We start from the raw sequence: 27,209 nt of genomic DNA on the forward strand, positions 1-27,209 counted from the left end.
CCATCCATTTGTGCTCACAAAACCGTCTTTGATCTTATCAAGCAAAAGGCAGGCAGCTTGTAAATCTCCACTGTGTGCCATGGAATGCGCCGTAGAAGTGTCGGTTTCTCAGACCTGGACAGCAAAGGGAAGGGCCTTATCAGGACACGAAATCTACGAGCAAGGAGGGGGTAAACCTGACGCAGCTCCAAGCACCTTTTGTTTATATTGTTTATGACCCAGTGCAGCTGCTGCATAATGAAACCCCTCCCCTTAGAAGCAGCTACAGCTATGTAATCAGGGAATGCCCAAATAAATGGGGGGACGTGGAACTGTTTGTTCAGCGAGTGGGGTGACACTGTGCGAGGGTGAAGGTCCACGCGCTCTCCTGCTGAGCTAAATTGAATCCTGCTTCTTGACTTGTTTAATAAATAGTTCGGTGTTTGAACCGGACACCTCTGATAAAGCGTGCCGCGCATCATTATTGATGTTACTTGCACGTCTGCTCGCGTTAATTCCGTTTCAAGGGCTCCTTTTGACAAACTATTCATAAATAAGCTCTTTTTCTCCTATTTTCTGAGAGCCCGGAGGTGAAAAGGTTAGCAATTTGACCAAAACACGCTCTGTGTTATCGTTTCAAGACGCCTTTTAGCGTTAGAGGACCGTCGCTAACACGCACGCTGCGGGACCGACGAGATTGATTTATTACAGTGGGACAAACAAACCCAAAAAATGCTTCAAAAAAATATTGAGCTAAAAAAAAAAACTTTTTAAAGGTCAAATATTTTCAAATTGCTGCTGATGTATAAAATATCATTTATTTTACATTTTCTTCTTTTGTTTTTTTTTTTAAATAGCTGAGGATCTAAGCAAGGTTTGTTTTTAAGAAGATTTACTATTTTTATAGTATTTTTTGCGGCCTGTGGTTACCATCCATTTGTGCTCACAAAACCGTCTTTGATCTTATCAAGCAAAAGGCAGACAGCTTGTAAATCTCCACTGTGTGCGATGGAATGCGCCGTAGAAGTGTCGGTTTCTCAGACCTGGACAGCAAAGGGAAGGGCCTTATCAGGACACGAAATCTACGAGCAAGGAGGGGGTAAACCTGACGCAGCTCCAAGCACCTTTTGTTTTAACTGTTTATGACCCAGTGCAGCTGCTGCATAATGAGACCCCTCCCCTTAGAAGCAGCTGCAGCTATGTAATCAGGGAATGCCCAAATAAATGGGGGGACGTGGAACTGTTTGTTCAGCGAGTTGGGTGACACTGTGCGAGGGTGAAGATCCACGCGCTCTCCTGCTGAGCTAAATTGAATCCTGCTTCTTGGCTTGTTTAATAGATAGTTCGGTGTTTGAACCGGACACCTACGATAAAGCGTGTTGCGCATCATTCCTGATGTTACTTGCACGTCTGCTCGCGTTAATTCCGTTTCAAGGGCTCCTTTTGACAAACTATTCATGAATAAGCTCTTTTTTTCCTATTTTCTGAGAGGCCGGAGGTAAAAAGGTTATAAGCGTTTTGCCGGGGAGGAAATGTCCACGGCTCAATTTGACCAAAACACGCTCTGCGTTGTCTTCTCAAGACGGCGTTTAGCGTGAGCTGACCGTGGCTAACGCGCAGGCGGCGGAACCGACGAGATCAATTTATTACAGCGGGGCAAACAAAAGTGAGCAAAGTTTGACTTTGCATCCACCTGCTAATGATGACAGCGAGGCTTATCCGAAGCATGAAATACAAACAGCGTGTGCGAGCGCGTGCGAGATACGGGGGCTAACGTGGCACCTGTGGGGTGTGTGTTGTCATGGTGAACGACTTGGCTTTTCCACATTTGAAGCGAGTTGGCAAAAACAAAAAAAAACCTGCATAAATCAACTTCGGCGGCTACAACGTTGGCGTTGTTTGCGTTGGCGCGCTCTGCGCCGCGTGTCCAGATTCATAACAGAGATTATTTGAGCAAATGAATGCTATTCAAATAGCGCTCCATTTGAACAGTCAGGGCTTATTCCGAGTGAATTATTTGCCTTTTATAATCCCGCGGAGAACACACACAAAATTACTGTGAAAGCATCAAACTGGTCAGCTGTGAAAAATCCAATTTGTTCATTAGCGAGGGGAGGGGGGCCGGGGGGGGATCGATACGCCGCCGCGGCTTGGAGACGCGCCGCTAACGACGAACTAAACGGTCTTTAAAACTCCTCGTCTTTGCGCATGGCGGGGCCGTGTTTGCTGGCGCCGGACGCACCTCGCCGAGCCAGAGCGCTGAAGCATCTTTGGGGGTCAAAGCGTTCGCTGGATGGAGTCTCGCCTCTGACCATGCGCATCGGGCGACGGGAGACCGAAAAATAAACAAAAAAAAAAGCGCGACCTTATCCTCACTTTGCCGTTCGCTTGTGGAAACCGGAACTGATCAGGGTACAGTGTAACGCAGAGCTGGGCAAATATTTTGACTCGGGGGGGCCACATTGAGAGGGAAATATTGTCTGGCGCGGCTTATGCGTGTGTAAATGATATATACACATTTATCTGTAAAAATCTGCTGTACAGTATGTGTTCGTGTCCCTGTTTTTGCAGGAACACCAATACCAAAAGTCACAATGTCCGACCACATAATAAAAAAAAAGAATGGAATTTTTGCAGTTTTTTACTGAATGGGACACCCAAAATGTACATGAAAATAAAGAAATTGGGATTTACAATATTAACTATGAAAAATAGAACAGTGGTCCCCAACCACCGGGCCGCTGAAGAATTTTTTATAAATTTTTATTATTAAAAAAATATATATATTTTTATTTATTTTTTGATTAAATCAACATAAAAAACACAATATACACTTACAATTAGTGCACCAACCACAAAAACCTCCCTTTCTCATGACAAAAACGTCCCTTTTTCATGACAGAGAAAAAAAAATAAGAACATTTTTTTTTTAAAAAGGACCCCCCCACCCCCCCTGGCCGCGGGACAAATTATTAAGCGTTGACCGGTCCGCGGATACAAAAAGGTTGGGGACCACTGCAATAGAACACTGAATATTAACAACATTTTTACTTCTCAGAGCAGTTGTGTATACTTTACAAACAAGTAAAACTCAACAAAAATGTAACAAACAGCAAAATATGAATGCAAAGTACAATAAACACCTAAAATATGATATTTTATCACTTTTATGCAGAGTTTTGTTGTAAAAATCGGCTGTACAGTATGTGTGTTGGTGTCCCTTTTTTTTCAGGAACACCAATACCAAAAGTCACAATGTCCGATAAGAGTTCTAAAAACAGACCACCTAAAAAAAAAAAGAATGGAATTTTTACAGTTTTTTACTGAATGGGACACCCAAAATGTACATGAAAATAAAGAAATTGGGATTTACAATATTAACTATGAACAATAGAACACTGAATATTAACAACATTTTTACTTCTCAGAGCAGCTCCTCGATAGTTGTGTATACTTTACAATCAAGTAAAACTCAACAAAAATGTAACAAACAGCAAAATATGAATGCAAAGTACAATAAAAACCTAAAATATGATATTTTATCTCTTTTATGCAGTTTTGTTGTAAAAATCTCCTGTACAGTGTGTGAGTTTGGGTTCTTTTTTTTCCAGGAACACTAATACCAAAAGTCACAATGTACGATAAGAGTTCTAAAAACAGACCACCTAAAAAAAACAAAAAATTTAATTTTTACTGAATGGGACACCCAAAATGTACATGAAAATAAAGAAATTGGGATTTACAATATTAACTATGAACAATAAAACACTGAATATTAACAACATGGGGACGGCGTGGCGCAGTGGAAGAGTGACCGTGCGCAACCCGAGGGTCACTGGTTCAAATCCCACCTAGTACCAACCTCGTCACGTCCGTTGTGTCCTGAGCAAGACACTTCACCCTTGCTCCTGATGGGTGCTGGTTGGCGCCTTGCATGGCAGCTCCCTCCATCAGTGTGTGAGTGAATGGGTAAATGTGGAAGTAGTGTCAAAGCGCTTTGAGTACCTTGAAGGTAGAAAAGCGCTATACAAGTACAACCCATTTATTTATTTATTTATTTATAACATCTTTACTTCACTGGGGGCCAAGCAAATCAGTCTTATGAACTAAAACAATTTAAGATCATTAAAAAAAACACACAAAAAACCTACAGGTATCCATCCTCTGGCCTTAGTGTTACAAAGTGATGACAAAGTTATTCATTTGTAATTAGAAATTACAATGTGTGCGTCATTTGGGTAGGGCTGGGCGATAAAATGATATCAATACATATGGTGATAGACACGTGTTCGATACAACGTTCGGAAATTCACGGGAGTTGCAAAGCAAGGTTGGTTGCAAGCGCAAAAGGCACTCGCTCTCAATCGAGCAACGCAGGAAGTGATCACTGATCAGCCAACAGCCAATCAGGTGACAGTATTAACTATCATGTTTGGTTGTCTGATGGTTGATTTTTTGCATGGAGTGAGAAGAGAAAGTCAAAATTAAGAAATTGTGGATAAAAACAGAAGGCACAAAAGGGGCCGTAGTCAGACCAATTTGGGCGGTACATGATGCAAGGCAAGACCGCTAATACCACACCATTTTATCCTCGCTCACCCTTTACAGCACAGCTGCAGCTTCCTGCCACTAAACCTGCAGAAAATAGTTCTTCTCAGGTATCTCTATGTTTACATTTTCACACGTTGCACTATTTTGGAATGTTGCCTATGGTTTACAAGCATTATGAAAGACATGGCGACGGATTGTAAATAAATGTAAATAAAAGTCAGCTTACAGTGGAGCCAATGGTAGATCCATTTTGCCCATAAAAGCCAATAATTAACCATCCAAAAAGTGCCAACAATACGCGGACAGCACTTTTTAGCTCTTATTTCCAAAATTGTGTACACTACTGAATTGGGGTCTTATGGCCACTTATGTGGACAATTATAATGCCTTTTGGTGGTGTCAGAAAAGTATAGCATACAATGGAATTTGGGGAAAGAAAAGGGTAAAAATAAGAATTAGCATGTCACTAAACATGAAGTACACGTTTGTGTACCTATGGACTGAATTTGAAATGTGGACTCGTCAGATCAAAGAAAAATTTTCCTTTTGCATCAGTCCATTTTAGATCAGCTCGGGACCAGCGAAGTCGGCGGCGTTTCTGGGTGTTGTTGATAAATGGCTTTGGCTTTGCATAGTAGAGTTTTAACTTGCACTTATGGATATAGCGACCAACTGTAGTTACTGACAGTGGTTTTCTGAAGTGTTCCTGAGCCAATGTGGCGATATCATTTACACACTGATGTCATCTTTTGAGGCCGTACCGCTAAAGGGGATGGAAGGTCCGTAAAATCATCACATATGTTCAGTTATTTCCCCAGATTTTCTCAACCTTTTGATGATATTACGAACCGTGGATGGTAAAATCCCTAAATTCCTTGTTATAGCTGGTTGAGAAATGTTGTTCTTAAACTATTTGCTCATGCATTAGTTGACAAAGTGGTGACCCTCGCCCCATCCTTGTTTGTGAATGAGTGAGCATTTCATGGAAGCTGCTTTTAATACTAATAATAATAATAATGGATTAGATTTATATCACGCTTTTCTATTGTTAGATACTCGAAGCGCTCACAGAGAAGTTGGAACCCATCATTCATTCACACCTGGTGGTGGTAAGCTACATATGTAGCCACAGCTGCCCTGGGGTAGACTGACGGAAGCGTGGCTGCCAGTTTGCGCCTACGGCCCCTCCGACCACCAACTATCCAGTCATTCATCATTCATTCACCAGTGTGAGCGGCACCGGGGGCAAAGGGTGAAGTGTCCTGCCCAAGGACACAACGGCAGCGATTTGGATGTCAATCGGTGGGAAGCGTACCTGCAACCGTCAGGTTTCTGGCACGGCCGCTCTACCCACTACGCCACGCCACCCAATCATGACACCCACCTGTTCCCAATTGGCCTGTCCAACTTTGGGATGTGCTAAAAAAGTGTTTGATGAGCATTCCTCAACATTCTCAGTCTTTTTTGCCACCTGTGCCAGCTTTTATGAAACGTTGCAGGCATCAATATCCAAATTAACTAATATTTGCAAAAAATAAAAAAGTTTACCAGTTCGAACGTTAAGTGTCTTGTTTTTGCAGTCTATTCAATTGAATATAAGTTGAAAATAATTTGCGATTCATTGTATAATGTTGTTTTTTTTTACCATTTACACAATGTGCCAACTTTACTGGTTTTGTAGAATATAATAGAAACCTTGTCAAATACACGAATCACACAACACTTTGGAAATACCTGCAGCACAACACTCTCCATCCCCCCAGGAGGAACCACCCGATGCCTCTGCTGCGTCGGTGGCCGGCTCTGGCCCGCGGCAGCGTCTGGTAGTCGCTCTCGTCGTTCTCGAAGCCTTCCTCCGACATCATTAGAGGCATCTCGTCCAGGTTGGAGGGCTCATCGTCCAGGGAGAACCTGGAAGCAGTGTACAGCCCGTGTCACCTTAAAATGCATGTCTTCCTCAGGCCTACAAAATAAAAGTTCCACTTTGTAAAAAAACAACAATATGCCGTGAAAATTTTAGCAGTCCAAAAGTTTGTTTATTTTGTTGTTATGCAATATCCTTTGCAGTGGATAACATTATCTTACCATATAATTACTTTACAAATTATCTTTCCTACCCTTTTGATCGGAGGAACAACATATTTCTGAAATAAAACAATCTATGGTGGCCCGCCAGATATGAAGGGACTACATAGAGCCGCCCGGGGTTATTTTTTACCGGCCCCACGGCACATTTTAAGAAAAACAATAGAAAAAAATGAAAAATATAAAAAGTGGTATAAAAGAGAAAACAGGTGAAATGTAACAAGAAATTGTTGCAATGCTTACTCTTATAACACAAAGCTGCCATGCAGGCTGTTTCTTTCTTTATAACATAATAATGAATCAAAATCAATGTGACCTATTCAAGGCTCCGATTACGTCACATTAAATATTCCACTTTGAAATATTTTTGGGAGAAAATGTTGCATATTTTGTGTTTTGCCTTATAAAAAAACTGAGCTGTTTTTTTAAAGAAGGGCGTAAAACAAACAAACAAAACATAAACAACAATAAAACTTAAAATTGACGGATATATCTGAAGTTGATCTCGAGATTATTGTGCTAAAAGTAAACAGTAAAAAAAATGTGTTATTTATTTTTTAACACTTAAATGAGCAGGACACTTTTGGATCCCCAATTGTTTTAGTGTGATTTGTTTTTAAGTGTCATTGCCCAAACAATAATAACGAATCAAAATACAAAATTAAGGCTCCAATTATTATATAACCTCAAATATTCCACCTAAAAAAGTTATTGGGTGAAAATATTGCTTATATTGTGTTTTTTCCATTTTTTTCCCCTAATGTTGATCTAAATAAATGATAAATGGGTTGTACTTGTATAGCGCTTTTTTACCTTCAAGGTACTCAAAGCGCTTTGACACTACTTCCACATTTACCCATTCACACACACATTCACACACTGATGGAGGGAGCTGCCATGCAAGGCGCCAACCAGCACCCATCAGGAGCAAGGGTGAAGTGTCTTGCTCAGGACACAACGGACGTGACGAGGTTTGTACTAGGTGGGGATTGAACCAGGGGCCCTCGGGTTGCGCACGGCCACTCTCCCACTGCGCCACGCCGTCCCCAATTTAAAACGTTAATAATAATAAAAAATAATAATACTGAATAATGACACATTTTTAATATTTTTTTTGACCAAAATCCTTTGGGGTCCCCGGGATCATAACTGAGTGGAGGCCAAAATGTATATTTTTTATACATATATTGTATCGGTTTTTAAAATAAAAATTATGAAAATGGCCCCCGCTTGCTTTGATTTTTCAGTGTGTGGCCCTCAGTGGAAAAAGTTTAGACACCCCTGACATAGAGAGTCAACGTCCAAGGGGGGTCATTTTATTTTAATTAACACGGTACTTAAAAAAACAAACTTCAAATACCTGGCAGATGCAGGTGAGAGATGTTTAAAATAAGAGCACAACGTGTGCTTTTAAAAGGCGGGGCCTGTTGCCTAGTGACGTGTGACGTCATTTGAGGGTTTCAACGGAGCTGTGTTTGTTAGCTTTAGCACTTAGCAGCGGCTGTGACGGAAGCTCTTTTGAATCCTTGCACCGCTTTATAAAGAGATGGAATGTGCTTTGAGGGCTGTCATATACTCTTGTCAACAAACGGGGTATTGTTTGGATGGCACGTGTGTCACTTCATTGATTTGTTGTTCATTATTCCCATTGTGTAGGTTTGTTGTGTCACAGTGTGATGTTGCCCCTTCCTATTTGATGTCCAGTCCGCACGGAAGAGCCAGAGTCCGACCAGGGAGACCAGCTGCTGGCTCTCTGGACACACGGGGGTCAGCATGGAGAAACCGGAGAAGATGCGAATGAAGACACGAGGCTGCGGAGGGTCGGGATGGACCAGCTTCACGGAGCCCAGGCTAAATGATGGCATATCGGACACTTCCGTCTCACGGGACGGATTCTCGTTCATCCGCATGGACTGGACATTGGCCGAGAGCTAGTGGTCAGCCTAGGACGTTGTTGCTTTGTGTAAGCATGGTGTAATCATACTTGCACATTATGTATCATTGACTCCTCAATTATTGGTTTTTCGTTTGTAGAAATGGACACTGGTTGAATCAGCTCTGTGCTCCTTTAAAGGCCTACTGAAACCCACTACTACCAACCACGGAGTCTGATAATACAGTGGGGCAAAAAAGTATTTAGTCTGCCAGCGATTGTGCAAGTTCTCCCAGTTAAAATGATGACAGAGGTCTGTAATTTTCATCATAGGTACACTTCAACTGTGAGAGACAGAATGTGGAAAAAAAAATAGAGGAATTCACATTGTAGTAATTTTAAATAATTTATTTGTAAATGATGGTGGAAAATAAGTATTTGGTCAACCATTCAAAGCTCTCACTGATGGAAGGAGGTTTTGGCTCAAAATCTCACGATACATGGCCCCATTCATTCTTTCCTTAACATGGATCAATCGTCATGTCTCCTTAGCAGAAAAACAGCCCCAAAGCATGATGTTTCCACCCCCATGCTTCACAGTAGGTATGGTGTTCTTGGGATGCAACTCAGTATTCTTCTTCCTCCAAACACCACATGTTGAGTTTATACCAAAAAGTTATATTTTGGTTTCATCTGACCACATGACATTCTCCCAATCCTTTGCTGTATCATCCATGTATCCATTTTGGTATAAACTCAACTCATCATGTTTGGAGGAAGAAGAATACTGAGTTGCATCCCAAGAACACCATACCTACTGTGAAGCATGGGGGTGGAAACATCATGCTTGGGGCTGTTTTTCTGCCAAGGGGACAGGACGATTTATCCGTGTTAAGGAAAGAATGAATGGGGCCATGTATCGTGAGATTTGGAGCCAAAACCTCCTTCCATCAGTGAGAGCTTTGAATGGTTGACCAAATACTTCTTTTCCACCATCATTTACAAATAAATTCTTTAAAATTCCTACAATGTGAATTCCTGGATTTTTTTTTCACATTCTGTCTCTCACAGTTGAAGTGTACCTATGATGAAAATTACAGACCTCTGTCATCATTTTAAGTGGGAGAACTTGCACAATCGCTGGCTGACTAAATACTTTTTTGCCCCATTGTATATCAATGATGAAATATTAACATTGCAACACATGCCAATACGGCCGGTTTAGTTTACTAAATTGCAATTTTAAATTTCACACGGAGGTATCACGCTAAAACGTCGCGGTATGATGACGCGTGCACATGACGTCACGCATTGTGGAGGACATTTTGTTCCAGCACCGTTCCCAGCTATAAGTCATCTGTTTTCATCAAATAATTCCACAGTATTATGGACATCTGTGCTGCTGATTCTTTTGTTCAATGAATAATGGAGACGTCAAAGAAGAAAGCTGTAGGTGGGAAGCAGTGTAAGCGGTGTATTGCGGCCGACTTTAGCAACAAAAACACAGCCGGTGTTTCATTGTTTACAGTCCCGAAAGATGACGGTGAAGCTTTACTATGGAACAGAGCGGTCAAGCGAACACGGTTGGATTGGACCACACACACAAGGAACAGTGTATATTATGCAGCAATCATTTTGAAAGATCGTGTTTCGAAGAGGGTCCCTTGCGAAGGGCAGAGATGGGCATCGCCACCACCCGTCGACTGGTGCTGAAGAAAGGTCCGGGGCCGATCTTCAGGTTGTACTGGTACCACGACATAATCTCACTAAAACACTAGTAACACAATAAGTAGATAAGGGATTTTCCAGAATTATCCTAGTAAATGTGTCTAATAGGGACGGCGTGGCGCAGTGGGAGAGTGGCCGTGCGCAACCCGAGGGTCACTGGTTCAGTGGGAGAGTGGCTGTGCGCAACCCGAGGGTCACTGGTTCAAATCCCACCTAGTACCAATCTCGTCACGTCCGTTGTGTCCTGAGCAAGACACTTCACCCTTGCTCCTGATGGGTGCTGGTTGGCGCCTTGCATGGCAGCTCCCTCCATCAGTGTGTGAATGTGTGTGTGAATGGGTAAATGTGGAAGTAGTGTCAAAGCGCTTTGAGTACCTTGAAGGTAGAAAAGCGCTATACAAGTACAACCCATTTATCATTTTTATTTAATAACATCTGATTCGCCCTGCCGTTGAGTTTTTTTTTTCTCTCTAGTCCACTCTCACTTTCCTCATCCACAAATCTTTCATTCTCGCTCAAATTAATGGGGAAATCGTCGCTTTCTCGGTCCGAATCGCTCTCGCTGCTGGTGGCCATGATTTTAAACAATGTTCAGATGTGAGGAGCTCCACAACCCGTGACGTCACGCGCACATCGTCTGTTACTTCCGGTACAGGCAAGGCTTTTTTATTAGCGACCAAAAGTTGCGAACTTTATCGTCGATGTTCTCTACTAAATCCTTCCAGCAAAAATACGGAAATATCGCCAAATGATCAAGTATAACCCATAGAATGGACCTGCTATCCCCGTTTAAATAAGAAAATCTTATTTAGGCCTCTAAAATGTTCACAGATGACGCAACCGGAAGTAAGAGAGTTTACAGCTCAGGGCTTTCGCCGATGTTTCCTTGCCAACGCGGATGCAAACATGCAAACGCCTTTTTTTTAACGGCTTATTCGACTTAATTGTTGTTCCGCCCGGCTGCTTTTGTCACCTGAACAAAACACAAACAATGAAAGGAGGAAGTTGGACGGCAGAAGCCATGCTAGCAAAACAAGCTAACAACAATAAACACACAAAAACAAGGGGGAAATAAAAACGTGGCCGTTCCGACAGTACCTGACTTCACTTCGCAACGCGACCGCAGGAACGGAGCAGTAAAAAAATGTCTAAAATACCTTGAATGTAGGTTGGCGCGGTAGTGAGAGCTTCTCGTCGAGCCCTTCCGCATCGGCGCTAACGGGATGATGTCAGCCATGTTGGCTGGGAGGGCCACGTGATGACGTCACCTCGCCCAACGAGCCAATTGCCTCGAGGATCGATGTTGCGTTCAAGAAAGCTGTGTGATCCGACCAAGCGTGTTATTCTGTCAGTCAAATCTGCGACGTTTTCCCCCATTGGATCAGTACTGCGTGTATTTCAGTCAAAAATGTAATAGTTATGTCTTCAGACATATATCATTTGATGAGTTTTTGAGCCATGCTTTTGTGAAAGACGTACATTTGCGACAATTACACAGTTCTCCAAAGGCACCACACGTTCAGCAGAGAATCATTAACATACATTAGGGGTGTTCAAAGTGCGGTCCAGGGCCATTTGTGGCCCGTAACTTTTTTTTTTAATAAGCAGCACCATCATTGACATTCCAATATTAGCATGCAAGCTTTTTTTTCTAATTTTGCATGTTAAGTATAATGTTTGATTCATTGATTGATTGATTGATTGATTGATTGATTGATTGATACTTTTATTAGTATATTGCACAGTACAGTACATATTCCGTACAATTGACCGCTAAATGGTAACACCCCAAGTCGGGGTCCACGTTAATCAATTCATGGTAAAATGTTACTTGACAAACATACTTGCCAACCTTGAGACCTCCGATGACGGGGGTGGGGGGGGGCGTTGTTAAGAGTCGTTAAGAGTCAAGTATTTCATATATATATATATATATATATATATATATATATATATATAGCTAAAATATATATATATATATATATAGCTAAAATATATATATATATATATATAGCTAACATATATATATATATATATAGCTACATATGTGTATATATATAGCTAGAATTCACTGAAAGTCAAGTAATTCTTATATATGTATATATATATATATATATATACATATATAAGAATTACTTGACTTTCAGTGAATTCTAGCTATATATATACATATACATATATAGCTATATATATATTATTTTTTATTATATATATATATACATATGTATATATATAGATACAAATAAAAAAATACTTGAATTTCAGTGTTCATTTATTTACACATATACACATACATATTCTACTCATTGTTGAGTTAAGGGTTGAATTGTCCATGCTTGTTCCATTCTCTGTCCCTATTTTTCTAACCATATGCATGTACAGTAAATGGCAGTATTGTCCTGTTCAAGAGTGTCACAACATTGCTGTTTACGGCAGACAAACTGCTTTACGGTGGACGAAAACGTGACTGCTGTTGTTGTGTGTTGTTACCGCGCTGGGAGGACGTTAATGAAACTGCCTAACAATAAACCCACGTAAGAAACCAAGAACTCGCCCTCGATCATTCTACAGTTATAACGTCATTGGGCAGGCACGCTGTTTATATTGTGGGAAAGCGGACGTGAAAACAGGCTGTCCTCACTCAGGTCTGCATGGAGCTGGAGGGGGCGTGGCTTTCAGCTTTGCCTGAATTTCGGGAGATTTTGGGGTGAAAATTTATCATGGGAGGTTTTCGGGAGAGGCGCTGAATTTCGGGAGTCTCCCGGAAAATCCGGGAGGGTTGGCATGTATGCTTGACAAATGATACCTCTCAACATGCTAATGTTGGTATGCTAGCTCGTTCAAGCTACTTTTTGTAGGTATAACACTTAGTCATATTCTGGTACTTGATACATGCTAACGTTAACATGGTAGCTTTTTAAAATTAATCTTCAAGGACACACCTCAGACTTGTATATTTTGTTACTTGACGAATGTTGCGTTAGCATTTTGGCACGCTAGCTTTTTCAGCTAATATACACCTAGTGTCATGTATTTTGGTATTTCACTAATAATAATGATAAATTAGATTTATATAGCGCTTTTCTAGACATTTAAAGCACTTCACAGAAAAGTGACAACCCATTATTCATTCACAAATAGTGGTGGTAAGCTACTTTCGTAGCCACAGCTGCTCTGGGGTAGACTGACGGAAGTGTGGCTGCGGCCCCTACGGCCCCTCCGATCCCCGCCTATCATTCATGCACCAGTGTGAGTGGCACTGGGGGCAAGGGCAAGTGTCCTGCCCAAGGACACAAAGGCAGCGATGGTAAGAGGCAGGGACCGAACCTGCAACCCTCAGGTTTCTGGCACAGCCGCTCTACCCCATAATGTTAACTGTGAGCATGTTGTTGTTAGCATGTAAGCATAGTGCTGTTGACATGCTAACTCTTTTTGGTTAGTTTTGCTCATATTTTCTGTTACTTGACACAACCGGCCAGCATGCTAACTGTTAGCATTTCAATTCGGCTTTGGCTCATCTGCATTCCCTCAACAATCCTACCGAATTTGCATTTGTTCTTTGAACAACATCTGTATATTTCACTGGTTTTAAAGGTGAAAACTAGCCAAATGGCCCCCGCATCCTTTGATTTGTCAGTCTGTGGCCCCCAGGGGAAAACGTTTGAGCACCCCTGACATACATGCAGTAAATATAAATAAACATTTTCCATTTCCAGAACAAATATTGCTGGAAACTGTTCATAAAGTTCTTAAATCATAGTATTTTGAATGTGTTGAAAACTGCTCTGAACAAATGTCTGTTTTCTTCCATATATTGATTTTCCAATTCGTATGTATTGGTATTGCTGGAATGAATGAAAAATAATAATACATCGAAGTTGATATTGAGTACTGATTGCAGCAGAACGTTTAATGTCAAAAAACATTAAAACTGGCATCAACAGTCAAATTTGCAGGTAACTTATGAATACACGGTCCGGAAAGATCTTAGAGGTACTACGCTGAGCATTCTGACTGGTTTTGTCTGCCCCAATGTAGGTTGAGGAAGACCGTTTTCCAGACAGAGCAGCATATGATGAGCTTCGAACCAGCGAGCAGCAATGGGCAGCTGTCCAGAGGAGGGAGCGCTGACTTTTTGCATTATTGATTCGAACAATCAGTATGTTCCCTTGTTCCGAGCAGTCGTTGCTCTCAGCGCTGAGTGGATTCTCAGGTAATTGTTCAACCTAAACAATGCAAAGTCCATCCATCTTCTTCTTCTTATCCGAGGTCGGGTCTCTGGGGCAGCAGCCTAAGCAGGGAATCCCAGACTTCCCTCTCCGCAGCCACTTAGTCCAGCTCCTCCAGGGGGATCCTGAGGCCTTCCCCATGCCAGCTGGGAGACATAGTCTTCCCAATGTGTCCTGGGTCTTCCCTTTGGTCTCCTACCGGTCATACGTGCCCTAAACACCTCCCTTGGCAGGCGTCCGGATGGCATCCTGAGAAGATGCCCGAACCCCCTCTTCTGGTTCCTCTCGATGTGGAGGAGCAGTGGCTTTACTTTGAGCTCCTACCGGATGACAGAGCTTCTCGCCTTCTCTCTTGTAGCCGTGATCTTGTCCTTTCGGTCATAACCCAAAGCTCATGACCATAGGTGAGGATGGGAACGTAGATTGACCGGTAAATTGAGATATTTGCCTTCTGGCTCAGCTCCTTCTTTACCACAACGGATCAATACAACGCAAAGTAAGACAGCAAAATGTGAATCCCCTACTCCAGTGTCTCTCGATTAATAAAACTGTGTGTGTATGAATACATATATATAAGAGGAAACAAGATGTTTGACAAATATTTTAATGTCCATAATAGATTGCATCAGTTGATTCCAATTTCTTTACTGTCGTCAATCAGCATAGAAAAATGCCTGCTGTTTCCCAGTTCCATGCCGTTTTTGGACAGACTTGGAGTGGCTGCAGCATTCATTCTGTCCGCGACTGCGGTCATCGGGTGAAGCGGCGAGATCCCTCGGTTCTGAATCACCGAGATCTCATTGTTTTTCATGGCCAGGCTGTTGGTTATGGCGCTGGCGTAGCGGCTCCAAAACCCCGTGTCTACGTTCATCGCTCTGGCAGCCAGGTCCTTCTGGAATATTTCCCCGAACTTCACGGCGTCACCGCCCAGGAGTGCGATGGGGTTGTCCACGGATAGCCGCCTGCCCCGTCTGGCTGGTGTGTTGTTCCACATGTGCGTTCCCATATGAACCTACAAGGGACAACAGGAGTTTTAGGACGGCAAAACATGCTAATTCCAAAGTTAACAGCAGTTAGCATTAGCCGACCTTCAGATTGCCTTTGGTGGTAAAGGCTCTGCCGCAGACAGAGCAGACAAATGGTTTCTCTCCGGTGTGCGTGCGCTCGTGGATCTGGAGGGCGCTGGCCGAAGAGAAGTTCTTCCCGCACACGTTGCAGTTGTGCTGCTTGGGTGTGCGGCGAGGGGGCGCCGGACCAAGCAGGGAGGATATTACTGGGCTGGTGACCGACGGATAGGTTGTTGAAATGTGCACACCAAATGATGGGTGCTGGCCCTCGGTGTGACTGTTCACCTCCATTTTTATCGACCTGGACGATGCGTCGGTCAGGCCGGGCAGCCCTTAAAAAGAAAATAAAGAACAAAATTGGTGAGCTCCCCACTAACTTCTTACGGTTTTACAACTTTACTTCGGTAATATTTACCTATTTGTCTTGGTTGGATGGATGCACAGTGAGCCCTCTCTTCTTTTGCGCACATTTTGGTGGGTTGCGTCTCTCTTATTTCCAAGAGTACAGAAGCAGGAGATTGCAGTTGTTCTTTCTTTACAGAGGCAAAAAAATGTTTTTGAGAGTCTACCCCGTGGTTTTCAGCCAGTCGTACTGGCGATAGAGGCGGAGTTGCAGGGCTGTGTTCGCCCAGGTTCTCCATCTCTTTCTCCGTCACAGAGCATTTAATTTGCAGCTGACCGTAGTCGTTGTAGACGTTTGTAAAGGATTTACGGCCAAAGCAAGTGCTGAGGTTCATTGTGGAGTCAATCAGCCTTGTTTGGTTTTCAGCAGGAGGGGAGGATATAGGGGAATTGAACACTGCCCCATTTTCTACATCGTTTACTTTCTCTGCATCATCATCCTCCATGGAAACATCATCAGTGAGGTCATGGTCATTACTGCTCGGACTATCAAAGCTCATCTCATTCATATCTCCGTCAAACTCCTGCAGCCTGTCCAGCAGCGCCGACTCTGGAGTCTTCCCGACCATGTGCATGCGTATGTGCTGCTGGAGGACTATGGCGTTGGTGAACTTCTTCTGGCAGATGGGACACGAGTGCTGCACCTGGACGGGCGGGTTCTCTCGGTGAACAGCGACGTGGGTTTTCAGGTTTCCCCTGGTGGTGAAGGCCCTGCCGCACACTTTGCACTTGTAGGGCCTCTCGCCCGTGTGAATGCGGTAGTGCATTTTCAGAGCGCTCTGGCAACTGAGAACACGGTGGCACAGGCCGCACTGGTTGGGGTCTGTGATCTTTTTGTCAATGTTCTCCACAAGCTGCTGGAGCTTTGAGGTTTCTGAGGTTTGCATAGAGTCCAGAGGGTCACCGGGGGAGAGTGAGACCTCTTTTGGATTTACTGGTAGGGGCGAGGGGGAGCTGGAGGCAGGGGACGCTGATGCTACAGGTTCAGGAGTGGAGGCCATGGATGGTTCCGCGCTGCTGGTTGCTGGAGTGCCTCTTAGAATCTGGGGGCAGCTTTGAGGCGGGTGCAACACCTCTGTTTTGAGAATATTACACCCTTCTAGTTCATGTTGTGACAGCCGATTCTCTAAAAGTGGAGACGAACGAGCTTCACAGCCTCTCCAGCATGGCGACACACACTCAGCAGAAGCTGGCTGGCAGAGGGACGGAACAGATGGCGCTACACTTGAAGGCTCACTGAAGCCCCCCATGCTGGTTCTTGTGGAGGAGAGTGGAAGACCCATAGAGGCAGGCAGGGTTGCAATGACAGGTTTGCTATCCAACCACGAAGAGACAGGTTTTTCCGCGGGAACAGACATTCCGTAGGGAATCCCAGAGGTGGTTGGCACATTGTCCAGATACTCTGGTACGGGGTAAGGGTTCATCTGAACTTGAGGATACTTCTCTTTATGCCGCTGGAAGTGCACCTTTAAGTTGCCCTTGGTGGAGAAGCGATTGCCGCAGATGTTGCATTTGAAGGGCCGTTCTCCGGTGTGGGAGCGCAGGTGGATCTGCAGGGCGCTGTCGCTGCCAAACACTTTGGCACAAAAACGACATTTATGCTTGAAAAAAGGCTCCTCTGGGGCGGGCTTGCTTTCGAACAAAGACACATTCTGTGATTTCCCCTTCCTGTGCTTCATCAGGGCTGCAAGGGGGTCAAACGCACTGGCCGTGGCCGCGATGCTGGCCAAGGGATTTGGGAAGATGACGCTGCTGGGGGGGCTCTGAGGCAAGAAGGAGAGGCTAGTGGGGGGGCCCAGGGTGAGAGGACTAGGGGAGCTCAGGGTCTGAGAGCTGCTAATGTTGCTTGCATGCAAGCCAGTGTAAGGAGACATCAGTGCAGAGATGTTGCTGCAAGTGGAGCGCGATGGAGTTGAATTTTCAAAAGAAACAGAAGAACACACAGCATCTCTAAAGACCGACTGCTTGCATATAGTTTCTGAGGGGAGACTTTGTGACTTTTCAGACACTAAAACAGCAGCCTGGTCATTGACATTAGAGGGCGTACTTCCCGACAGTGGCAAGATGGGGTTCGATGAAGGGAAGGGGTTAGCTGCGATGGACAGGGGTCTGGAGACTGGGTTTAACGCCCCCTGGCTTGGCTGCCTGTTCATAGTTGCGACTTGGCTACAGATCTGCTCTATAAGCTGCAGCTGGTGGACTTGCTGCTGCTGCAAAGCGAGCAGGTGCTCCAGAATGACGGGGATGGCAGCTGAAGCGGCCTTCCCTCCAGCGACGCTACTGCCGACCGCCTGGGAGAACTGGGCGACGGCCACCCTGGTGCTCTGAAGGATCTCCAGAGTCACGTTGGTGCTGGGTATGCTGTAAGTGGCTGAAACCAGGGTGGGTACGGTGGATTCTGCCCGCGGAGGGTTGGAGGTGATTGCGTGTTTGTCCCGTGGGTCATGTCCAAGCTCCATGGCTTCATCCAGCCCTTCCTCTGCATTATCCAGACTGTCATTATCGGTCCCGACTGTCTCTCCCAGCTCTAGGCCCGCATCCCCCGCAGACGAGTAACTGGACACTACGCTGGGGACGGGAGAGAGAGGTTCCCCGTCAAAGTACATCCCTTCGCTGTCCCGTATAATCAAAACGGCGCGATCCTCGACGCAGGACGTCTGGTGCTCCCGCAGTTCGGTCCAAGTGAAGAACTCTGCGCAGCATTTGTCACAAACGTGCATGTCCTCGCCACGGGGGGGACTTCCAGTCCCGGTGGTACATCCCTCTCGCTCCCCGCCTTGTTCCGAGCCTGGAAAGAGAATATTGTGGAATAAGTGGCTTTATCGGGCACTTCAAACGGGAAAGCTCAAATAACTGTGCCATTGTGGACAATATAGTGCCTTGATATTGTTTGTACCCGCAGAGCACAGCTGCACAAGAGCTCATTTCTATTAGGCAACGCCACTTTGAAATGAAACAGGTCACTTAAAAGCGCGGCCGAAATGCTCGACAAACGCTCACACGAGCTGTTCTCAGATGTTAACAATCAGCCGTGGGAAATCAATAACGTGATCTGGACCTCTCAATTGTGCATTCAGACAGATAATGACATTCCATATGTTCCATTGATTTTTTTTGTGTCTATTTAACTCCTTGCAAAAAAATGGGTATTTGACTTCCCTTGAAAAATACTTCAGAGATTTTAATGTTTAAATTTAGCGACAACAACCAACAAATCCCTGCCATTAGCTGGCAGCTATCCGTTATTTTAGTGTTGATTAACATGTTTGATTAATCGAGTACTTGGATGAAACACACGTAACAGCATCAGTGCGTGTTTCAGAGAAAATAGTTGAAATAAACAATGGATATTTTTTTTCAAAATAAAGGCACATCATCAATATTAAAATTGCATTTTGAACATGTGTGCATTTATTAAAATGTAAATATCTCTCTGCTGTTTGCGGCTGCAGCTATCATTTATTCTAGTAATTGAGTTATCTGTTGATTACTTTGTTCAATTAATCTGATAAAACACATTTAAAAACATGTATATATCTATATATATATATATATATATATATATATATATATATATATATATATATACATTTATATATATATATATGTATATATATATATATATATAAGTATGTTTATATACATTAGTATATGTACAAATATGTTTATATGTATATATATAAATACGTATATATGTACATAAACATATGTGTATATATATATATTTATTCGTATACACATATATATGTGTGTGTGTATATATACATATATGTGTGTGTATGTATATATATATATATATATACATACATATACATATATATATATATATACATACATATATATATATATATATATATACATACATATACATATATATATATATATATATATGTATATGTATGTATATATATATACATACATACATACATATACATATATATATATATATGTATGTATATATATATACATATATATATGTGTGTGTGTGTATGCAAATGTGCGCACACATGTATACATGTGTGTGTGCGTATAGATATATATATATACATATATGTGTGTGTATTTTTATATACATATATGTATGTGTATAAATACATATATGTATGTGTGTGTATATACATATATATGTGGGTGTATATATATGGATACACAGTATATGTGTGTGTATTTACATATACGTAAATGTGTATATATGCATATATGTTTGTATATAAATATACATGTGTGTGTATACATATGTATATTATTTATATATATATATATATGTATATTATTTATATATATGTGTGTATATATATAAAAAAATATATATAGTACATGGGGCTTCACGGTGGCAGAGGGGTTAGTGCGTCTGCCTCACAATACGAAGGTCCTGCAGTCCTGGGTTCAAATCCAGGCTGAGGATCTTTCTGTGTGGAGTTTGCATGTTCTCCCCGTGAATGCGTGGGTTCCCTCCGGGTACTCCGACTTCCTCCCACTTCCAAAGACATGCACCTGGGGATAGGTTGATTGGCAACACTAAATTGGCCCTAGTGTGTGAATGTTGTCTGTCTATCTGTGTTGGCCCTGCGATGAGGTGGCGACTTGTCCAGGGTGTACCCCGCCTTCCGCCCGATTGTAGCTGAGATAGGCGCCAGCGCCCCCCGCGACCCCGAAAGGGAATAAGCGGTAGAAAATGGATGGATGGATATATGTATATATGTATGTGTACATATATATGTATACATATATATATATGTATATATATATGTATATATATATATATATTAGATTATCCAGAGAATAGTGCTCGATACCGTGGTAGAGCGCAATATATGTGTGTGTGAGAAAAATCACAAAACTACTTCATCTCTACAGAAGTGTTTCATGAGGGGTTCCCTCAATCATCAGGAGATCTTTTTTTTTTTTGAGGGAACCCCTCATGAAACAGTTCTGTAGAGATGAAGTAGTCTTGTGATTTTTCCCTACACACACATACAGTGGGGCAAAAAAGTATTTAGTCAGCCAGCGATTGTGCAAGTTCTCCCACTTAAAATGATGACAGAGGTCTGTAATTTTCATCATAGGTACACTTCGACTGTGAGAGACAGAATGTGAAATCCAGGAATTCACATTGTAGGAATTTTAAAGAATTTATTTGTAAATTATGGTGGAAAATAAGTATTTGGTCAACCATTCAAAGCTCTCACTGATGGAAGGAGGTTTTGGCTCAAAATCTCACGATACATGGCCCCATTCATTCTTTCCTTCCTTAGCACGGATCAATCGTCATGTGTCCTTAGCAGAAAAACAGCCCCAAAGCATGATGTTTCCACTCCCATGCTTCACAGTAGGTATGGTGTTCTTGGGATGCAACTCAGTATTCTTCTTCCAAACACGACGAGTTGAGTTTATACCAAAATGTTAGCATAAATTTAAGTTCTTACTCATTTATACCTGTGACATCATCCGATCAAAAGGCATTTAAAAGGGGGAAAAAAAGGAAACAAAAATCATCCCCTTTGATATTTTTGTTTAGGACTGATGTCGACTGAGAATTTGGAGCAAAAACTGATTCCAAATAGAGCTGAAGATATTGATTATTTTCGTAGTCGGTGGCAACTTGTCCAGGGTGTAGCCCGCCTTCCGCCTGAATGCAGCTGAGATAGGCTTCAGCGACCCCAAATGGGACAAGTGGTAGGAAATGGATGGATGAATGGATGGATGGATTACTTATTCAAAAAAAAAAAAAAAAAAAAAACCTCTTACACACCACCGCTCTCATGTATGCTCGATTGTAGCGGCAGTGCGGGAACTGTGTACAGTATTTGAATTATCAGGCACTCCATACGTTCTGGGTGTTATGAATTTGTATTAATTACACTTAAGTTAAATGGTTTATCTAAGGAACGGACTATAAATCAAAGCTTTTTCTAATCAATTTAATCGATTATTCAATCAATTTATTTGATTATTGAACCAGTACAAGGTGTATAGGTTCCTGCTGATACGGCACCGATTCCTGGTACCTGGGATTTAATGCCGATACTCAAAGGTACCAACTTTCTGTACTTATATGTGTGTTAATAAATGTTAATTGTTTGATAAAAATATATGTCACATTTCACTTAAAATTGAGATATCAGCTGATCATGATAACTGCTGTCCATTTATGATGTCTTGTTTGCTCAATTTGCAATGCAGTTGCACTTCCAAGACATTAGATGGCAGCACAGTACAGGTTATCTATGGTATGTTGTCTAACAAGGTAGTAGCTTTTTCCCAAGAAGCTGATTTTTTTATGTTGCGCCCTACAAAGTGTTTACAGTGGAAGTATTGTGCTTATCACACACCGGCTGTTAGTTGTGGTTTTCATTACCAAAGTTGGAGATGTTGAAAACTCATGCAAAATAAGTAACTTTATCCAAGAAACTAAATGTTTTATTGTGCGCCCTACAAAGTGTTTGCACTGCAAGTATTGCACTTATCACCCACCGGCTGTTAGTTGTGGCTTACATTACCAAAGTTAGAGGTGTTGAAAACGCCATGCAAAATAAGTCACTTTTTCCAAGAAGCTGAATGTGTTATGTTGCGCCCTACAAAGTGTTTACAGTGGAAGTATTGTGCTTATCACACATCGGCTGTTAGTTGTGGTTTTCATTACCAAAGTTGGAGGTGTGGAAAACGCCATTCAAAATAAGCAACTTTATCCAAAAAGCTGAATGTGTTATGTTGCGCCCTACAAAGTGTTTACAGTGGAAGTATTGTGCTTATCACACACCGGCTGTTAGTTGTGGTTTTCATTACCAAAGTTGGAGGTATTGAAAACGCCATGCTAAATAAGCAACTTCATCCAAGAAGCTAAATGTGTTATGGTGCGCCCTACAAAGTGTTTGCACTTCGAGTATTGCACTTATCACACACCAGCAGTTGTGGTTTACATTACCAAAGTTGGGAGTGCTGAAAACGCCATGCAGAATAAGTACCTTTCCCCAAGAAGCCGAATGTGTTATGTTGTGCCCTACAAAGTGTTTGCGCTTAACGTATTGCACTTATCACACACCAGCTGTTAGTTGTGGTTTACATTACCAAAGTTGGGGGTGTTGAAAACGTCATGCAAAATAAGTAACTTTTCCCAAGAACGTGTTATGAAGCTGAATGTTTTATGTTGCGCCCAACATAGTGTTTGCACTGCAAGTATTGCACTTACCACACACCGGCTGTTAGTTGTGGTTTACATTACCAAAGTTGGAGGTATTGAAAACGCCATGCAAAATAGGTCACATTTTCCAAGAAGTTGAATGTTTCATGTTGTGCCCAACAAAGTGTTTGCACTGCAAGTATTACACTTATCACCCACCAGCTGTTAGTTGTGGTTTTCATTACCAAAGTTGGAGGTGTTGAAAATGCCATGCAAAATAAGCAACTTTATCCAAGAAGCTAAATGTGATATGATGCGCCCTACAAAGTGTTTGCACTGCAAGTATTGCACTTATCACCCACCGGCTGTTAGTTGTGGTTTACAATACCAAAGTTAGAGGTGTTGAAAACGCCATGCTAAATAAATCACTTTTTCCAAGAAGCTGAATGTGTTATGTTGCGCCCTACAAAGTATTTGCACTTCGAGTATTGCACTTATCACACACAAGCTCTTAGTTGTGGATTACATTACCAAAGTTGGGGGTGTTGTAAACGCCATGCAGAGTAAGTAACTTGTCCCAAGAAGCAAAATGTGTTATGTTGCGCCCAACAAAGTGTTTGCACTGCAAGTATTGCACTTATCACACACCGGCCGTTAGTTGTGGTTTTCATTACCAAAGTTGGAGATGCTGAAAACGCCATGCAAAATAAGTCACTTTTTCCAAGAGGCCGAATGTGCTATGTTGCGCCCTACAAAGTGTTTGCACTGCAAGTATTGCACATATCACACACCAGCTCTTAGTTGTGGTTTACAGTACCAAAGTTGGGGGTGTTGAAAACGTCCTGCAAAATAAGTAACTTTTCCCAAGAAGCCGAATGTGTTGTGTTGCACCCTAAAAAGTGTTTGCACTTCGAGTATTGCACTTATCACACACCTGCTTTTAGTTGTGGTATTCATTACCAAAGTTGGAGGCGTTGAAATCGGCATGCAAAATCGCCAATGCTAATATTAGCCTGTCCACCATATCACACCAATTGTCAAATCCCTTCACTGGCTTCCTGTTCCACTCAGGATTGAATACAAAGTCTCCCTACTAACCCACCAGTGCCTCCATGGAAGTGCCCCCCCTACCTCAAAGAACTGTTCACCCTCAAATCCTCCACACGACACCCCCGCTCCGGACAGGCTAACCTCCTCCGACCTCCAAGGACAAAGCTACGAACAATGGGAGACCGGGCTTTCTGCTTGGCCGCTCCCAGTCCGTGGGACGCTCTCCCTGACTACCTGAGGGCACCACAGACTGTGGATGCTTTTAAAAAAGGCTTAAAAAACCTTCTTTTCTAAAAAAGCCTCTTTTTTTTCTTTTCTTTTCTTTTAGATATATGCATACTATATGTAGCTATTAGGCTGTTCTAGTTTTTTTTGTAGTTTTTTTATTTTACTATTTATTTTACGTGTTTGTGGTTCTAGTGTTGTTGTTTGTTTTAAAATGCACTGTAACACTGAGGTTTTTTGCTCAATGTAAAGTGCTTTTACAAATACAATCTATCTGTGGAACGCTCTCCCTGACCACCTGAGGGCGACACAGACTGTGGACGCTTTCTAAAAAAGCCTAAAACCCCTTTTTTTTTTTAAAAAGCCTTTGTTTTTAGATATATGCATACTATTTATAGCTGTTAGGCTGTTCTATTTTTTTCTATATTTTTTTTACTATTTATTTTACTTTTTGGGGGCAGCTATTTGTGGTTCTCGCGTTGTTGTTTGTTTTTTTATTTTTAAATGCACCGTAGCACTTTGAGGTTGTTTGCTCAATGTAAAGTCCTTTTACAAATAAAAGCTATCTGTGGAACGCTCTCCCTGACCACCTGAGGGCACCACAGACTGTGGATGCTTTTAAAAAGGCTTAAAAACTCATTCTTTTTTAAAAAAGCCTCTTTTTTAGATGTATGCATATTAGTACTAGCTGTTAGGATGTTCTACTTTTTATTTTTATTATCTTTTTATACTTTTTTTTAATACACTGTAGCACTTAGAGGTTGTTTGCTCAATGTAAAGTGCTTTTTACAAATAAAATCTATCATTATTATTATTGTCTATGGTAAATTGGGAAGAGTGGGGCCTTTACTGAGTGAGTCGTTGTTTACGTCTGACGGCACGCGCAGGGAACGTACCGAAAGATGGCACCGTTTTAATTTTACGCGAATCGATACTGCCTGAATGCAGCTGGGATTGGTTAAGACGCTAACAAGGACATTGTGGAATAGAAACAATTTGAAATATGCATAATTTACAGCGGTGTGTCCTGTAGGGTTGTCCCGATACCAATATTTTGGTACCGGTACCAAATGCATATTGGCGGTGTGGCTTGGTTGATAGAGCGGTAATCATTGTCGTATCGACTAGATACGGCTCCTTTACCTGGTATCGTTACAGTCGATGAATGTATCGATCCACCCGTTTGTTTACATTGAGGAGTTTTAGCCTACGGTGTGTAGTGAAGCAGGTTTAGCTACGCCTCTTCCTCCTCCAGTGATAATGCTACTTGTAAGAAACTTACTTTATTTGAGGATTTGTGATTTAGAAGTAACTGTTTTAAAGCACCTCTTGCTCAGTTCTTCAGTGTTATAACTTCACATTTATCTTTACTTTTTAGGCCAAAATGCGTCCACTCCGCCTCTTATGTCTCCACACCGTGTCTGCTTGTAAGTACTCCGCTGATAAGCCACTTGTCGGCTTCACAGGGTTAGCAGAGCAGAAAGAGCAGATGGGGGAAGACTCAACTCCGACTTCAGCGCGTGGTCGTTTCACGCGAGGGGAGAGGAATATTAAAAAAAAAATTTACCCGCTCGCTTTTGAAATGAAAATATGTTTGTTCCCGCAGTTGAGGGACAACAATGGCGTCGGCCACCTGCTTCCGCGTGCTAATTGCAGCTTAGCTCATGCACCACTGAATTTGTACTTCAAAGTAAGAGCGCCGCCGCGTGCCTTTTTTGAAGTGATATCCGCAGGTGCATTCATAAATCACCATGTGCGTGCAGCTGGGATTTTACACTTAATTATAATTAAGTTACAACTATATGCTGTGATGGGCTTCACGGTGGCAGAGGTGTTAGTGCGTCTGCCTCACAATACGAAGTTCCTGCAGTCCTGGGTTCAAATCCAGGCTCGGGATCTTTCTGTGTGGAGTTTGCATGTTCTCCCCGTGAATGCGTGGGTTCCCTCCGGGTACTCCGGCTTCCTCCCACCTCCAAAGACATGCACCTGGGGATAGGTTGATTGGCAACACTAAATTGGCCCTAGTGTGTGAATGTGAGTGTGAATGTTGTCTGTCTATCTGTGTTGGCCCTGCGATGAGGTGGCGACTTGTCCAGGGTGTACCCTGCCTTCCGCCCGATTGTATCTGAGATAGGCGCCAGCGCCCCCCCCGACCCCGAAAGGGAATAAGCGGTAGAAAATGGATATATGCTGTGATTCTACACTTAATTACCATTAAGTTAGAACTATCAGCTGTGATTCTACAGTTAATTATAATAAAGTTACAACTATATGCTGTGATTTTTACAGTTAATTATAATAAAGTTACAAATTACTGTGATTTTACAGTTTATCATTATAAAGTTACAACTACATGCTGTGATTTTACAGTTATTTGTAATAAAGTTCCAACTGTCAGAAGTGATTTTACAGTTATTTATAATAAAGTTACAACTACATGCTGTGATTTTACAGTTAATTATAATAAAATTACAACTACCAGCTGTGATTTTACAGTTATTTGTAATTAAGTTACAACTATCAGCTGTGATTTTACAGTTAATTATAATAAAGTTACAACTATATGCTGTGATTTTTACAGTTAATTATAATAAAGTTACAACTATCAGCTGTGATTTTACAGTTATTTGTAATTAAGTTACAACTATCAGCTGTGATTTTACAGTTAATTATAATAAAGTTACAACTACCAGCTGTAATTTTACAGTTATTTATAATAAAGTTACAACTAAAGGCTGTGATTTAACAGTTCATTACAATAAAATTACAAATAACTGTGATTTTACAGTTTATTATAATAAAGTTACAAGTATCAGCTATGATTTTACAGTTAATTGTAATAAAGTTACAACTATCAGTTGTGATTCTACAAGTAATTAATATAAAGTTACTATTATAAG

The 27,209-nt window shown here is 42.0% G+C and overlaps 2 protein-coding genes across 3 annotated transcripts in view; both read right to left on the minus strand.

The window, feature by feature from the left end:
• The window catches only part of atp9b (ATPase phospholipid transporting 9B), a 103,493-nt gene extending 91,999 nt beyond the window's left edge, over positions 1-11,494 (minus strand). For both annotated transcript variants that reach the window (XM_061896984.1, XM_061896982.1), the window contains exons 1-2: positions 11,374-11,494; positions 6,265-6,441 (exon numbers count right to left, since the gene is read on the minus strand). In XM_061896984.1, the coding sequence (XP_061752968.1) occupies positions 6,265-6,441; positions 11,374-11,453 (257 nt within the window). In that variant the 5' untranslated portion in view covers positions 11,454-11,494. The remainder of the gene's footprint in view (positions 1-6,264; positions 6,442-11,373) is intronic.
• Positions 11,495-14,100: 2,606 nt separating this feature from the next.
• Positions 14,101-27,209, minus strand: part of sall3b (spalt-like transcription factor 3b) — a 32,780-nt gene continuing 19,671 nt past the window's right edge. Inside the window, exons 2-4 of the mRNA XM_061896978.1 lie at positions 15,928-18,702; positions 15,534-15,844; positions 14,101-15,457 (exon numbers count right to left, since the gene is read on the minus strand). Coding sequence (XP_061752962.1) covers positions 15,071-15,457; positions 15,534-15,844; positions 15,928-18,702 — 3,473 coding nt within the window. The 3' untranslated portion in view covers positions 14,101-15,070. The remainder of the gene's footprint in view (positions 15,458-15,533; positions 15,845-15,927; positions 18,703-27,209) is intronic.

Source organism: Nerophis ophidion, linkage group LG04 (genome assembly GCF_033978795.1).
Source record: "Nerophis ophidion isolate RoL-2023_Sa linkage group LG04, RoL_Noph_v1.0, whole genome shotgun sequence".
Taxonomy (NCBI): domain Eukaryota; kingdom Metazoa; phylum Chordata; class Actinopteri; order Syngnathiformes; family Syngnathidae; genus Nerophis; species Nerophis ophidion.